Here is a 17,095-nt window from a genome sequence, read left to right as displayed (position 1 = left end):
ATGGCAAAAGACATTACAGAAAACCAAAGAAAACTCTGTGTTTTGGTCGATGAATCTACCACTATTAGTGGTAAAACGGTGCTTGTTGTGTGTCTACGCTCAGCATTAGCTGATGCTGAGCTCGAAACGTTTTTTTGGGAGCTGATCGAGTTGGATGGAACAACGGCTGATGACATCACAAAGGCGTTAATGGAGTGTCTTGGAAGAGATTTTAACGAGGACTTTTTAGGTCAGTGTTTCGTTTCTTTTGCATGTGATGGGGCTTCAGTCATGCTAGGGAAGAGAACAGGCGTTGCTACCCAGTTGTGTAGTAAATTCCCAAGCCTGTTTGTGTGGCACTGCTCCAATCATCGTCTAGAGCTGGCAGTTGGGGATGTGGTCAAGGAGGTCTCAGGGCTCAATCATTTCCAGATCTTTTTTGACAAACTCTATTCCTTGTTCCATGCCTCCCCCAAAAATCAGAGGCAGTTAGCGCAGTGTGCGCAAGCAGTCGGACAGCGTCTCCTGGTGATAGGGCGTGTTTTTGTCCATCCGCTGGGTGGCTTCAAGTGAAAGGAGCGTCAGAGCAGTCTGGGAAAACTACCGAGTGCTTCATGATCACTTCACAAATGCTGCAAACGACACGAGCAGGGATTCCAGAGACAGAGCAAAGTACAAGGGCCTGGATGATGTGCTCACATCTGCAACGTTTGTCAGCAATCTGGGACTGATATACGATGCGCTCACAGAGCTCAGCGACCTCTCTCGGCAACTCCAAAAAAGAGAGATGACACTGCCTACAGCAGATAGGCTCTTAACTCGAGAAATACGAGTTTTTGAATCCATGGTCACCATGCCTGGCCCACACATGACTACAGTTCATACAGCTCTAGCTGAGAAGTCCTTCAAGGGTGTTGCCCTGCGTGAGAATGGCAGGCTTGTACAGATTCATGCAGGTCAGTTTTTCCGCAGTATGGTAGAGAATCTGAGACACAGAATGACTTCCACAACCTCCTCTCATGTCAGCACAAGAGAAATCCCATTACATGGCCGGGAGGCCCGGAACAATCAGCTAATCCAGGACATGAAAGTTATCCATCCTGAAAGTTGGCCTGAAGAGGAGTTAGACGTACAGTATGGGGACGTAGAGGTGCTACGTTTGTGCGAAGTGCTGAAAGTGGACAGAAGAGAGACTGTTCAGGGCTTTCGCGAATACAAGGAAACCAGGGCATCCCGTACACCTGCTGCCATGGAGCCTCTACTGAAAGCAGTCCGAACCATCGCTGTCTCCACTAGTGAGTGTGAGCGGGCATTCAGCTGCATGAACGATATCCTTACTGAAAAAAGGAATGCTCTCTCTGTCAGCCGACTGTCCAGCCTGGTTTTCATTAAATGTAATGGACCATCACTAGGACAGTTCAATCCGGAACAGTATGTGAGGTCCTGGCTGGCAAAGGGAAGGAGAAGTGCTGATGAAAGAGCCTGTCCAGCTCCAGCCCCTGATACTGATGTCCCCAAGGCCTTCTGGAGCCTTTTCTAACAATGTGAAGTATATTGCAAAGCAGCTCACCCAGTGAGAAGACTTTTGGCATAATGTGCCGATTTGTACAGATCCTGGAGATAGAAGGACTTCAGACCAACCAGGGAGTTATCTGATCAGCTTGGTGTTCAATGTAACTCTTTACCATGGCTCAGACTTTGTTACTTGCAGTTGCAGTTTCTCATTTTAGATTGTGCAAATTCTGCATTTGTTTTTACATGTTCTTTGTTCATGCTCTTTATCATTTTTCTGAGTTGGAAAGTTAGATTGCATCATAGTTTACTTTATACATATTTGTATTCTTCAGTGGTGAAGTATATTGCAAAGCAGCTCAGCCATGTGAGAAGACTTTTGGCACTTTTTCGTTTTTCGTTTTCTGAGTTGGAAAGTTAGATTGCATTCAAAATGTACAGAAATACTTAATTTTGTTAAAGCTTTTTATAAAAAATGCTTCTGACCAGAGCTTTGTTTCCTTGTCATTAATGTTGAACACCACCAGAGGGGCTCTCACCTGAAAGGTCTCTGCTTCATGTGTCTTCAGCAGAAGATCTAGACTTTGATTGCTATATTTTCAGTTAATATTGACCTTACTGAGCTTTAGCCATATCCGCTGCCTATCATAACAAATGTTAAGTACAGTGAACCTTTCTAAAATATACAGTAGTAAAGAGACAAACCCACCAGCATTATAGTAGCCAAATTCTTGTTTGTGGGCTGTATATATAAAATTGACTTGAAAAAGTTGCTGATTTTAGAGTACTGGCACCTTTTTCATTCCAATTCAAGCACTGATTTCAACGTTAAAAACAATAAAACGGCATGAATTGCTTCGTCGCATCTAGACGTAAGTAGACGAGAATAACCGATCGCAGCCGGGGGAGGTCTCAAAAAGCTCGCCTGAAGTCGGACAGCTCGGAGTCCATGCTCGGAGTCGGCTTCGTCTTCTTCTTCTTCTCTCGGTTTTTTGGCGGATTGCAAACAACTTTAAGGTGCATACCGCCACCTCCGGAGTCGGCTTGACTCGGTTTGCATTTATAAAGAATGCACACATGTGTTTAATCGTTAATGTCAGATATATACTAAGTAAATACATGTGTTCCTGCTCCAGATTAGATTCAACTTTATTGTTATTGCACATATTACAGGTACTGAGACAACGAAATGCAGTTTAGCTTCTAACCAGGTGCAACAAGCAGTAAAGTGAAAAGTAATGTACACAATCTACAGAATGAAATATAGAATGAATTGAATGATGAATAAACAGTGAGGGGTATGAATACACTATATATACACAGCAGCCTGAGAGCAGTATGAACAGTGTGTATGAATATGCTAAGATATATAAAGTATGAAAACGGTAAGCAGTGCAAGTATAGTATAAAATATATGGATATTAATTTAATGATGATAAATATTGTGGAACAATGATGAAAAATGTGAATGGAAGTGGCGACTTAAAACTGACACAAAACAACAACAACATGTTGCCCAGCCAATTGGAGAGTTTCATCACCAGCACGTGGAAAAAAACCACCAATGAGCGCTCAGCTCGAGATACCAGCGAGTCGTTTCCCATCAAGCATTTCGCTTCCGCAGCCCGTGGAGAGGAACTGCGCCGCCTCGCCGCGCCTCGCTCTCAAGGCTGCGGGCGTCTTTGTTCCGCGAGATTTCAACGTCTCATGTAGGCGAGCCTCCAGAGCAAGTCGGACAAAATGACTAACCATCATGCAACGCACGAGCAAGACGTTGATCGAAATTGCGCAGGTCTGCGCAGGTCTCGCTTGTCTCAAACAAGCCTCCTCTGTCTCGAGCCAGTTAACTAGCAGTACCCTGGAACCGAGGGAAACTCTGAAAGAATACGCCCATTGGCTACAAATCAATATATGATTGGTTGATCAAACTGTCAGTCCAAACGTACGCTCTCATTCAGTGCAACGGCCAGGGCATTCTATCAAGGATATAGAGTAGGCTTGTTTGAGACAAGCAAGACCTGCGCAGACCTGCGCAGTTGCGATCAACGTCTTGCTAGTGCGTTGCATGATGGTTAGTCATTTTGTCCGACTTGCTCTGGAGGCTCGCCTACATGAGATGTTGAAATTTCGCGGGACAAAGACGCCCGCAGCCTTGAGAGCGAGGCGAGGCGAGTTGGCGCAGTTGCTCTCCACGGGCTGCGGAAGCGAAATGCTTGATGGGAAACGGCTCGCTGGTATCTCGAGCTGAGCGCTCATTGGTGGTTTTTACCACGTGCTGCTGATGAAACTCTCCAATTGGCTGGCAAAGGTTTGTTGTTGTTTTGTGTCAGTTTTACGTCGCCACATCCATTCCCATTTTTCATCATTGTTCCACAATGTTTATCATCCTGAAATTAATATCTATATATTTTATACTATACTGCTTACCGTTTTCATACTTTATATATCTTAGCATATTCATACACACTGTTCATACTGCTTAAACCAAATCATTAAAATAAAATATATTGTAATGTAATGATTTGGTTTAACCTTATTTATTGAATACATAATTTAAAATGGCAAGATTAAATCAAATTACATCCATGTTGTACACATCATAAAGCTTAAAGTGGCAGCTAAAGAATTAACACAGCAGCAGGTCTGTTCATTTCATGCTCATTAAGCTTCATGTGTGCGGATCTGAAGGGACTGATCATTTGTAGCCTGTCCACCTATCAGTTTTGCAAACATTAAGAGGGAGGAGCATTTCTAATTATGGAACCCAGTCACTGGTGTGGTTCATCATCATGACTGAATTAACAAACCTATATAAAGCAATGGAGATCACCTTTGTCTACAGTAGGTAAAATGGAATTTGTGGTGCTTACACTGTGTGACGAACAGGGAGACATCACTGTAAGAGTCTCACAAGACATTTCCCAAAGACTACAAAATGGTGAGTAAACAACTAAATTGCATTCCAACAATCTGGATATGATTTTAAATGATGTAAATTATTTTTCAGATAACAGTTTAGCAGCTGCACTTATGCAGCAAGCAAGGGCTGCAACAAATGCACAAGGTAATCTATCATTTAAATCAAAAATGGTATTGTCTTTTAATGCAAATCAAACAAATGACATATTCATGTTTATTGTAAACAAATATTTTCTCTCAATCACAGTCCCTTTAGATTTGTCTTCAGATGCTAGGCCTGCTCCTGAAAGGCCTGCTCCTGATGAAAGACCTGCTCCTGACAAAAGGCCTGCTCCTGATGAAAGACCTGCTCCTGACGAAAGGCCTGCTCCTGATGAAAGACCTGCTCCTGACGAAAGGCCTGCTCCTGATGAAAGACCTGCTCCTGACGAAAGGCCTGCTCCTGATGAAAGGCCTGCTCCTGTAAGGCCTGCTAGATCCCAAGCTGGCACTCCTCACCTGGCATCCCCCTCCAGCCGGTCAGAACACCTTGAGGCAACACAAGGTACAGTAACTAAAATGAGGATCTAAACAGCAAATGCTATTTGTTTGAGTTACAAACACTTGTGTCTTAACAGATTTCACACACAACACCATACTGCTGCTTTTGGACCTGACAAAAACACACCAACAGGTGTACTATCACTCCAAACCCGGTTTTTACAAAATTCTACAACGGCAGTTCAGCAAGGAGGGATACAGTTTCTCCTCAGACAAAATCCGGAAAAAACTCAACAACCTTTTGACCACCTACAAAAGGGCCAAGGACCGTTGTACCTCAACAGGAGAGGGGAACATAACGTGGGAATATTATGGGGTAAGAAGTTTGTTCTTGCACATCTAGTTGGTAAAAGCAACATTTCCATTTTAACAATTCTGCAATTCCACAGATAATGGACAACCTGTTTGGGAGGTGCGGTGTTGGGAGCGCACCTCCAGGCACTCTTGTTTCCACCCCTCTATTACCCACTGCCTCACAACCATCCACCACACTGCCGTGTGCCTCTGAGGCCCAGCCTGGTCCCTCCATGACCCTGCCCACCACTCAGCCGAGATCAATCCGGTCTCGAGTCTCCCATCCCTCCTTCTACGACCTGTATGAGGCCCACTCGGAGAGGAGGACCAGTGCACTGGAGACACTGGTGCGGCCAGAACAGGAGCGCCGGAGAAGGCTGAAGGAGAGAAATAGGAGGAGGTTTGAAGCTAAAATGTTGACTGCGATGGGAGAAGTTGTTTCCCAGTTAAAGTCCATTGGGAGCCAACAAGAGCGCATCATTGAGCTTTTGCAAGACAAGCCCAATATGCCATAATTTCCCCCACACTGGGTATTCCCTGAATTAATTTGTTTATAAAGAACACCACCTCAGTTTGTTTATGGAAGTAATATTGTTTAGATTAGTTATTTATTTTCCTCGTTATGCAGTTGAGTTATTATTTCATCCCTGGCAATTGCCTTGTAATATTTGTATTTGTATACACTAAGTGTTCACAATGTTTATATGCAATTATTATTTATTTGCCAAGTACATGTGTACATATGTATATATAGTTATTTCATTTTCAAAGAAGATAGTCAACTGCTATTGACATGTGCAGAAAATGACCATATCTAGTTTTCATATATATACATTTATTTTTTACTTGCCCAATCATTTTGGATGACATTACATGTTACTTGTTAGGCGCTTTAATCCAAAGCGACTTACATACTCAATACTGTGGGCATAAAAGGAAAGGAAATAAAAAATAAATGTCTTCCACAAAGAATATGACAGTGGTTATTTGTGTGTGGGGGGGGGGGGGGGGGGGGGGGTGTGTGTGTGTGTGTGAGCTCTTTAAAAAAGGTCACAAATCTGATTTCTGTGCAACACTGCATCTTGGTTCTGGGGATGCGGTGCCCTGTTATCTGCTGCTTCAACCTGCTCATCAACTTCAATTGCTTCCCCTTCCTCCAAGCACATGTTGTGAAGTATGCAACAGGCAGTGACTGCTGTGCTAATGTTTGCAATGTTTTTCATGTACAAACATTTGAGCCTCCTGAACTTCGTTTTCAGTAGGCCAAAGGTATGCTCAATGACCACGCGTGCAACATTTAATTTTTGATTGAAACAACGCTGCCGAGCAGTTAAATGGCCATTGTCCCTGTATGGCCTCATAAGCTGAGGCAATAGTGGGTAGGCAGAGTCCTCAATGATGTGCATTCCCTCAGGCACCAGGGACTGGGGATCTTCATCAAGCAGCCTTCCAACAGCAGACAACCGGAATGCCCGTGCATCATGCCAGCTACCAGGGTGGCCCACATTAACATGACAGAATCTCCGTTTACTGTCACAGAACCCAGTAAGCACAACAGAATAAAACTGTTTTCTGTTGATGTATGCTACTGGGTTCTCACAGTGTGGTTTCACAATAGGAATGTGGCATCCATCTACCGCACAGACAGTGTTGGGAAATCCTGCTGCACGAAATCCTAACTCAGAATTATGTAGGGCTTGCCCTGTGGGCCAGGAAATGTGGTGAGACAAATATGTGGTGACAAGACTACAGAATTCATGGAGATGCAGGCAGACAGTGGATTTGGTGATATTGAAACGATCAGCAACCCCCCTATAGGACTCCTGGTTTGATAGAGTCCACAGACAGGCAAGAACACTGTTTTGAAGCGGCACTTTACTGTGCTGTCTGTTCCAGTAGAACGGGCCAATAGTCGTCATCACATCCTGTTTGGTAGAAAGGAATAAATGGCTTTTAATATCACCAGTCCAGATAATACATATTTGATGTTATTTATATATATATATATATATATATATATATATATATATATACACACACATACTTCCACATGTCCCCTGGACAATCGGAAATGACTTTTGAAGTCTGAAGGACTGTACTGTGGGACCACTTCTTTCACAAATTGTTGGACCTTTGGAACGGATCTAAGGAAGGCAGACACAGGAGCAAATGATGACCATAAATCATTAGACCTATTCAACATTCTTTATATATATATAACTGCTGCTGCTGCTGTAGGCCTATATTATCTTCACTTGATTTCAGTTGTATTCTTGTTTATTTATTGTATCTTTGTACTACTATCTTGCTTGCTTTCTATATCTTTAGTAAAGTAGCTGTTATCTTATCCCATTGGACTAAAAAAGACTAATAGTGTCATAATTTTGCACAATTTGTGATCTGTAGAGTAAAGTAATCAGTCCGGATAATCGATCATACTTTTTAATCTAGACTGATGCAACAATATATTTTGTCTTTTTACTTGTGTATTGTATTGTGTATCTGTTTTTGTTACCTGCCTAGGTAGCCTACTACGGATGTAAATTAGCACGTTTGCTCAAACACATTTATAATTCTTGTATTTTATACTGATGTTCATTAACATGCTCTGTCCCTATCAAATAAAAAAATAAAAAGATACGTAATTACCTCCGCAGACGGTGTTCATCATACCATTCTCCATACAATACATGTGGGATTTCTATTGCATCCACTTCATCTGCAACGAAAAACACCAACGCAATTTCCACCATTGCAAACCCAGCCAGTCAAGCCGACTCCGACTCCGAGCTGTCCGACTTAAGACGAGCTTTTTGACACCTCCCCCGGCTGCGATCGGCTACTCTCGTCTACTTTCGAGGCGAGCCTGCAATGTGTCTCAAACAAGCCTACTACCTTGATTGAAGGATATTCTACCCAGAGACCCAGAACAAGATCTGATTGGTTGTTTTCTTTTCTAACACAAAACCACTGAAATGCGTAGTGCATGGTCCGAGAAGGACAAACAAATCAACGTAACACTCTAATATTACAGATTAACAACACAGATACGATTCTCATTTATTTTACATTTTTTTCCCCAGTTTAATGACGATTTTAATAATGTTGCATGAACTGCAAGCTTCGCACAAAATAATAATGTTAGTATTAGAACATCGACTGAGCCCGGGGCTTTTAGAAACATTTACAGGATGACAAGCTTGTCTTCATACAACAGTAAAGGCACACTTACTGTAGTTGTCAGAGCTACAATTTCAAGATTTTTACTGTTAATGTGATTAAGAGTTTTCACTTTTTGTGTTGAAATTAGGGCTGTCAAACGATTACATTTTTTAATCAGATTAATCACAGCTTAAAAATTAATTCATCATGATTAATCACCATTCGAACTATGTCCAAAATATGCCATTTATTTATGTATATTGTTGTGGGAATGGAAAGATAAATGAAAGAAGGCGGATATATCCATTTAACATAGCCTACAGTATCTATGTTTATTATAACATTTTTCTGCGTGTCAAAATGAAAGACAACCCACACACCTATCCAGTGGCGTTTCTAGGTGTACAAAACTGGGGGGGCAGAAAGAGGTCGGGGGAGAGAGAGAGAGAGAGAGAGGGGGGGGGGACAGAGAGAGGGAGGAGAGAGAGAGAGGGGGGACAGAGAGAGGGGGGGGAGGAGAGAGAGAGGGGGAGTGTCAAATGACATACTGAAGACCACAGGAGCAACACTGTGAGCGCATACATTTACGTACACAGCGTGGGGATGTCATAGTAATGCACCTTCATACATGGAGTAAAGGTCACCATCACAAAGTAATTCTTAACAATAACAACAACCGTAATGCTTTAGCATTAAAACACCATAGACTTTAAATATAAGGAAAACACAGACACTCATCATCGAGGTCACAATATCAATCGATCCAGCAGAGGCAAAATACAGAAGATCAACAAAATATATGACATAAATGAACTTACCAAAGCTGAAGGCTCACTTGAAAAGAAAAGCGGCACGGCGGTCCTTCCTCTGACAGAATGTGTCTATCACTTTGGGGATGAAGTCCTGTAGTTGCTGGATCAACTGGCTTTCAATTGAATGCATGGCCAATGCGTTAAGTCGCGGCTGTCCCATGGTGTTGCGAGTGAAAGTCTTTATCCTTTTGAGGGTGGAAAAGTTCCTTTCTGACTCGGATGTCGTCATCGGAGTTGTCACTATTATTTTGACCAAAATAACAGTCTCAGCAAACGTTTCCTCCAAGTTGTTCTCGTGAATGGATTTCAACAGAGACAGGGCAGTGTTTCCAGTGTGAAGCTCACTGTGGCGGTAGAGCAGGGGTGCCCAACCAGTCGATCGCGATCGACCGGTCGATCGCGGGGAGATTCCCAGTCGATCGCGAGATGTGTCTAAAAATAGAACAACAATATTCTGTTTTATCGTTAATGTCCTATAACATAATCTTCCTGTGCCAGAATAATGCACTTGAACGCATCAAAGCTTTGTGATTGGCCGCCCTGACCACATGTGTCGGGGCGTGGCTAGTGGGCAGTGCACTAATTCGCTAACGTTGTCCGTATCAACAGGAGTGACAGTCCGCACACAAACAAGACCGCAATTATGGCAGAAGCAAAACATATATAATTTTCACTCCGAGTGGGAGGATGATTATTTTTGTATCTATTCCAATTCAAAGTCCATCTGTCTCATCTGCAATGCGAGCGTAGCTTTATCGAAGAAGGGTAATTTAGGAGCGGCATTTCAAAACAGTGCACAAACGCTACGAGACGGAATTCCCTCCTAATTCTGCCCTACGCTCCCAAAAGGGGAGGGGCCTGAGAGCACAGCTAAATGCACAGCAGTCCATTTTCACCAGGCCCAACAACAAGAGCAAGGCTGCTACCAGAGCATCTTATCTTTCAAAGACTGCGAAGTTGTGAAAGAAGCATTCCTGGAGGCTGCCGATGCGCTTTTTGGGGGACAGTAAAAATAACAGTAACATTTCAACAGGTTTTTGATATAATAAAAACTCAAGTTAGATACCGTTATTAATCAGCTGTAAGTTTTAGTTTGTTTGAACTCTTCATTATAATTATTGTACAAAATGGTATAAGAATGCAAACTTAAATTGATTATAGTCTATTATCAATTCAGGTTAAGAAACTAGTGTTGCTTGCATCCTATTTTAAAGGCATTTATTTTTATAATCTTCGCACTCTCCAAAAACTTGGAGTTTCAGGCTCTGCACTTTCCCTCCTCACCTCATACCTGAAAGACCGTACCTACAGGGTGACTTGGAGAGGGTCTGAGTCCGACCCTTGTCAATTAACTACGGGGGTCCCTCAGGGCTCTGTTCTTGGTCCCCTCCTCTTCTCCTTGTACACAAACTCGCTCGGATCAGTCATTAGCCCGCATGGTTTTTCTTACCACTGCTACGCTGACGACACCCAATTAATTCTGTCCTTTCCCCGCTCAGAGACCCAGGTCGTCGCACGCATCTCTGCTTGTCTAGCTGACATCTCTCAGTGGATGTCTGCTCACCACCTCAAGCTCAACCTTGACAAGACTGAGCTGCTCTTCCTCCCGGGAAAAGATTGTCCAACTCTTGACCTGACAATCAACATCGGCACCTCAGTTGTTTCCCCGACTCAGACTGCAAGGAATCTGGGTGTGACCCTAGATAACAACCTGTCCTTCACTGCAAACATCGCTGCTACAACCCGCTGCTGCAGATACATGCTTTACAACATCAGGAAGATACGTCCCCAGCTGACTCAGAAAGCGACTCAGGTTCTGGTCCAGGCTCTCGTCATCTCACGCCTAGACTACTGCAACTCCCTCCTGGCTGGTCTACCTGCATGTGCCATCCGACCTCTGCAGCTCATCCAGAATGCAGCGGCTCGTCTGGTTTTCAACCTTCCTAAATTCTCCCACACCACTCCGCTCCTCCGCTCCCTTCACTGGCTTCCGGTAACTGCTAGAATCCACTTCAAGACACTGGTACTTGCTTACCGTGCTGCGAATGGATCTGGCCCTTCCTACATCCAGGACATGGTTAAACCGTACACCCCAGCGCGTGCACTACGCTCTGCATCAGCCAAACGACTCGTTGCGCCCTCGCTGCGAGGGGGACCCCAAGTTCCCATCGGCGAAAACACGTGGGTTTGCTATCCTGGCTCCAAGATGGTGGAATGAGCTCCCCATTGACATCAGGACGGCAGATAGCTTGCACATCTTCCGGCGCAAACTGAAAACTCATCTCTTTCGACTCCACTTCGAGCGTTAGAACGATTAACGAAGCACTTTTATACTAATAAAGGACTGGATTACCTAAAGCCAGTTGAGTAGCACTTGAAATGTTTGGCTCTATGAAACCTGATATACTTATATGATTCTGTTTTCTTCAAGGTTGTGTCTTCCTGGTCGAATGTACTTATTGTAAGTCGCTTTGGACAAAAGCGTCAGCTAAATGCAATGTAATGTAATGTAATGTAATCTACTAAAATGCAACAAAAAAATTGTTTTTATTGCACTTTGGCAGCAGATTCCTGTGTAGCTTCAGATCTGAGTTGTCTTATTAGTAAGCCTAATTTATACTTTTGTAGCAACACTATTTTTATATAATGCCTAATAAAGGGTTCAGAGTATTTTCTTTTTTTCCTGTGGCATGTGGCAGCATGTGGCAGCACTGTTCAATGTTTCTTGAAAACATTACCCACGTGACGTGTGAATAAACACCAACTCTGTATCAACAACACTGTTGTGTAACTTCAGTTAAATACTTGTATGTGTGTAGATTAGAAAGAGGTAAGATAAAGGCATTATTTTATGAAGTATTAATCGTACGAAGGTCAGTTTTATACAAGTAGAAGTGTGTATTTACCTGATAGTAGGCTGTCAGTAATGGCTACGCCTCTCTATTTGGTCTGGTAGATCTCGGCAGACTGGCAACTTTAAAAGTAGCTCTTGGTTCATAAAAGGTTGGGCACCCCTGCGGTAGAGCGTGGTCAGCTCAGACTTCAACTTCTCCTTGTTTCCCAACGCAGGCCACAGTTTCACGGCGCAGTCAAGCTCAGGTGTAGGAAATGACAGGACATGCTGTGGGAAGAATGAGCTGTCAACAAGCTTTGCAGCGATCAAATGGTCACTGTGAGAACCTCTGTTCCACCTGTGAGATGACTGTGTCACAAGCCTCCTTCATCACCGGCGCTGTGCTGAGCGGCCAATGCATATATGAGCAGTGGCGGCCAATGCATCAGTTTTCTGCCTCATTTTCTGAACATTTTCCTTGAAACGGCAGAGCGCGCTGTTGATCCCAGGTGCATCGATGCTTCGTTTTTGCAGAGTGTTGTATAGAACATCCACTTCTGGCATAAGCAACGAAAAAAAACTCCAGGAGCTGCATAAATGCTTCGGTCCCGCCGTTTCTTTGACAGGCCGTATGCCTCACTTATGGTGACCGCATCCCATCCTGGTTGTGCGCGTATATGCTTCATACACTGAAGTAGTGCATCTCGGGTCTCCCAAACCGCGTTCACAGTTCTGCTTTTACAGTTCCATCTCACAGCCGGTGGCCGTGGGATGCGTCTCTGTGTTGCCTCTGCAAGAGCTGCAACACGTTTTGGAGCACCGGAGAAAAAAGTGGAAAAAGCAGTTAGATCTGCAAAAAACACCTTCAGGATGCTCATCCTTGCTGAACACAGTTGCTGCAGGGTCAGGTTCAGTTGGTGGGCGTAGCAGTGAACAAACTGAGCGTTTGGGTACGTCTCCTTCATCACCGTCTGTACCCCGCGCACGTTACCGCTCATGACGGCCGCCCCGTCATAGGTCTGAGCGATTAGCTATTCTTTCAGCTTCAGGGGTTCCAGAACAGCCTTGATGCTGTTAGAGAGACCTACACCAGTTTTGTCCTTTACTTCCACAAACTCCAAAAAACGCTCTGTAACTGTGAGGTCAGGCATAATGTATCGCAGCACAATCACCATTTGCGATTTACAGGAGACATCGGTTGTCTCGTCGGCCTGAACGGCAACAAATGATGTGTTGTCCACTTGCTTGGCTATTTCCTCCCTGTACACATCATACATGCAGTCCAAGAGTTCATTCTGTATGGTGCTTGATGTCCCTTTGAAAACAAGCTGAGCTTCGTAGTGCCGTTGAAGCCTGGAATCGCCCTCACACATTGTCTCGAAAATTGACCTGAATATCCCTGAATTCAGAGAGTCCGCCGACTCGTTGTGGCCCCGCAGTGCTGTCTCACATTTCCCACACAGTTTAATACAGGTGATGATCCGACCAAGCACGTACCTGTTTTCTTCCACCTTCCTATTATGAGAATCAATGCCGCGTCTGTAGGCGCTGTCAATCTGAGCTGCAACATTCACCCTTCCAAGTAATCCCAATTTTACGGCATTTTCCAAATGACTGTTGCTGCTCTAATGCTTCATTGTCCTCTCCGAAAGATGCTTTAAGTCCTTGTAACCTGTCCTCGACCAAGTACCTTGATCTTCACCAAAAAGCAGGCAAGGAAAGCAAAAGAGGGAATTCTTCTGGATGCTCGCCGTTAGCCATTTCTTTTTAGCAAACCACTCAGCGTTAAACCCACGTTTAACTTTGCCCGTAGTCTGGACCATTTGGAAATCCGGTGGATGGTGGGCACCGAGGCGCTTTACCTCCAGTTTCTCTCCGAGACTAAGTGTCTCAAATGTGTGCTCCAGTAAATGGTCAACTTCATTCATTTTCTTTCAGTTTTTTACTTCTTTTAATCGCTGGTGATGTTAGCTATATGCTGCTCTCTCGTCTCCTCTTCAAACTACACGTGACGTTTCGCAGCACTGCACAGGTGAGTACTTACAGCCAATCAATTCTGAATTATGTGAGATGATGTATGGTGGGGATGGGAGCACTATGCCCCTACGGTCATTATTTTTTTGCCACACACATTAAATAGAAAAATACTCTGAGCATGCGCAGTGTAGTTTTTACAATCACCGTTCACTTAGACTGTGAGAGGGAGGGGCAGGATCGGGTTTTGTCCCACATGGCTCTAAACAGCTCAAAACGGCACTCTAGACACTAATTAGAAGAACACAGACTAAAACAGAAATGTACAGACGAATCAGATTATTAAACATGACCTTAAAATATATTTTATATGTTTTTTTATTTATTTTTTAGTATTTTTTTGTAATCATTATTTGTAATACTTTCTTCTGACACTAGGTGGGGCTGTGCCCCACCTGCCCCTAATGACCCGCCGCCACTGCACCTATCAATCATCAAACCGTGGGGTCTTAATTCATTACGTGTTGATTTCTATCAACGGGGGAGTACTTCAGGAAAGTCGACGGGGGGGGGCTAGTGGAGTACTTCGTGACCACAGAGTGTGAACGTTGTGATCAGCTGTTTTAGCGCAGTTCTCCAGTGAAGGGGGGGGGGGAGTCTCCCTCCGCAGCCGGTTGGCGTAGTTTTGGCACAATTCCGTTGTACAGACCGACGTTAACAGCAGCCCTGTCTGTGCACACGGAGACCGACTCTGTCGTCCGGTGATCTAACCGCCTTCTGGAAAAGCTTCACAAGTACGTCGGTACGCAAATGCGCTTTGTGACACAAGTGACGGTACGCATTTCAGATTACGCACATAACCTGCGTACCAGTTATGTGCACCCCTGTACTACAGCAAAAGTATTCTCCGTCGGGACTTCCTGCAACAACACCACGCCGTTATCAAAGATGTTCTATTGAGAAGACGATCACTACGTGACAAAAGTTTTCAAAACCGTGGCTACTGAAATCAATCTTACTAACTGCTGTCTGTGCAATTTACTCCGCGCGAGTTGGCAGACTTTATTTGGTTTACTTTAACATCATTTTTCATGGTGGGGCTAAGCCATTTCTTGGTATGGGTGTAGCCTACCCCAGCCATACCCTGGCGCTGCCACTGGTGGCACGTATGGGGCGGGCCATTCTGCACATGCGTTAAATATTTTAACGCAATTAATTCAAAAAATTAATTACCGCCGTTAACGCGATAATTTTGACAGCACTAGTTGAAATACAAACATTCTAACCCAATTTCGTGAAGTACCTTTTAATTTCCCATGTCTATGTGATGAAGCATAGGTGAGCAGTAGATAAGTGGAGGTGTGTGGCACAGTGGACTAATGCCTTGGTCTTCGGATCAGGGGAGCACAGGTTCAAACCCCACTGCAGTCAGCTTGTCGTTGTGTCCCTGGGCAAGACACTTCATCCCAAATTGCTCCTGTGGGGATTGCCCACAGTATTGAGTATGTATGTCGCTTTGGATAAAAGCATCTAACAAGTGACATGTAATGTAATGTCTGCTCCTGTAATGTTGATGCCCTTTTCTTACTTTTTCCCATCTTGAGTTATTGAGTTTATCCGGAGATGTTGAGTACCGGAGGAGAAGTGGATAAGAGCAGGTGTACCACATCACATCCATCATCCCCTGATCCTCCTAATACACATGCAGTATTTAGGAGGAACAAAAAAGAAAGAAGGAAGTGAAAGGACAGAGTAGTCTACCTTTAATGTAAGAATGCCTTTTGTATAAAAGCATCTAACAAGTAACATGTAATGTAATAAGGGTCTGAGTATTTGGACTTTTCACAGTGGGGGAAAGTAATATTTTTGGATATCTATTTGGCATGTAATGGTTATTTGTAAATGGAACAAAATGGGATGTTGGCAAGTGCTACGACATTCCACCTCAAGCCGGTAATTTCTGTTGTCCTGTAAGCCATCTGTGAATGCCTCACAAAACAACTGCTGCCTGTACAGTATGCCTGCTGCTGTTTTTAACTATCTGTTGAGTCGTTTTAATTCTACATACCTCAAACATGCAATTTGCTTATATTATCTAGTTTTAAGAGGACATATTATGCTCATTTTCAGGTTCATATTTGTATGTTGTGCCTCTACTGTGACATGTCTCCAAGCTTTAATGTTCAAAAAGGTCTTTATTTTTCTCATACTGCCTGTGCTGCAGCACCTCTTTTCACCCTCTGTCTGAAACCAGAGCCCAGTCTGCTCTGATTGGTTAGCTGGCCGGCTCTGTTGTGATTGGTCAACCGCTTAGAGATGTCCCGCCACTAAGCCTTTCACGTACAATTTGTTGGAGCGCCAGACAATAGAATTGCGAGTGTTACTGAGTGATGTCATTATGTTCCAGAAGTAAACAAAGGAGTCCTATGGAGAATATTAGCATTGCAGATCATTTACATGCACAATAACCTCTAGAACAAACTACACCCAAAAAAGAATAGGGCCCCTTTAAGATAATATATACTTAGCAGATCTTTAGATATTTCCATCTGGAACAAAGCGGTGGACTGACCCACAGACTGAAAAGTCATTGTCGAACATAAGTAGTAAAAACCTCTGAGATACGACTCTTAATAAGTGGTAGATGTTCATGTGATTATAACTCTGCTTTCCCTCTGCATTATCCCCTGCAGCGATGGTGCTCAGTTGCCAGTGTCAGTTCCCAACGTTTTTGCTTTTGATGATGCTGCAGAGTACATATGGTGGATGTTTTCTTGCCTATCCCCACTATTAACAGCTGTCAGATGGTCAATTACCAAACTCCTCCCCTGACAGATGGGTTGTTCTATAAGTTATCTCTGAGGGATAGTATAAGCCAAATCACATCAAAACGTGAAAAAAACAAACACAGAGCATAGAAACTCTTCGTCGTTATGTCTTTGTAAATTAAACTGAAAATGTGTTTCTCTTCCTCTAATATCAAATAGCAGTTTTTACTGATAAAGGCCTGCTTTTGATATGAGCAATACATAGGGAATTACCATTACCTGACTGAATTATAAAATAATTC

At 43.6% G+C, this 17,095-nt stretch overlaps 2 protein-coding genes across 4 annotated transcripts; one reads left to right on the top strand and one right to left on the bottom strand.

Annotated features, from left to right (window-relative positions):
* Window positions 1–3,759: 3,759 nt before the first annotated feature.
* On the top strand, window positions 3,760–6,086 carry LOC117544546. Of its 2 annotated transcripts, XM_034213685.1 has the most exons (6): window positions 3,760–3,799; window positions 4,334–4,429; window positions 4,499–4,555; window positions 4,658–4,954; window positions 5,028–5,266; window positions 5,340–6,085. In XM_034213685.1, exons 2-6 carry the CDS (start codon window positions 4,342–4,344, stop codon window positions 5,757–5,759), a joined length of 1,101 nt encoding a protein of 366 aa, XP_034069576.1. In that variant the 5' UTR covers window positions 3,760–3,799; window positions 4,334–4,341; the 3' UTR covers window positions 5,760–6,085. The 2 variants fall into 2 exon arrangements, with proteins under 2 accessions (XP_034069576.1, XP_034069577.1); XM_034213686.1 differs by lacking the exon at window positions 3,760–3,799 and having other exon boundaries at window positions 3,939–4,429; window positions 5,340–6,086.
* Window positions 6,087–6,176: 90 nt separating this feature from the next.
* LOC117544548 (putative nuclease HARBI1) lies at window positions 6,177–8,049 on the bottom strand. Of its 2 annotated transcripts, none has more exons than XM_034213688.1 (3): window positions 7,894–8,049; window positions 7,279–7,388; window positions 6,177–7,169 (listed from the first exon to the last, which is right to left on the bottom strand). In XM_034213688.1, exons 2-3 carry the CDS (start codon window positions 7,294–7,296, stop codon window positions 6,285–6,287), a joined length of 903 nt encoding a protein of 300 aa, XP_034069579.1. In that variant the 5' UTR covers window positions 7,297–7,388; window positions 7,894–8,049; the 3' UTR covers window positions 6,177–6,284. The 2 variants fall into 2 exon arrangements, with proteins under 2 accessions (XP_034069579.1, XP_034069578.1); XM_034213687.1 differs by having other exon boundaries at window positions 7,289–7,388.
* Window positions 8,050–17,095: the final 9,046 nt, after the last annotated feature.

This window comes from Gymnodraco acuticeps, unplaced genomic scaffold (genome assembly GCF_902827175.1).
Source record: "Gymnodraco acuticeps unplaced genomic scaffold, fGymAcu1.1, whole genome shotgun sequence".
Lineage (NCBI taxonomy): Eukaryota > Metazoa > Chordata > Actinopteri > Perciformes > Bathydraconidae > Gymnodraco > Gymnodraco acuticeps.
Note: the sequence above shows the minus strand (reverse complement) of the source record. Positions and strands in the feature narration are given on the sequence as shown.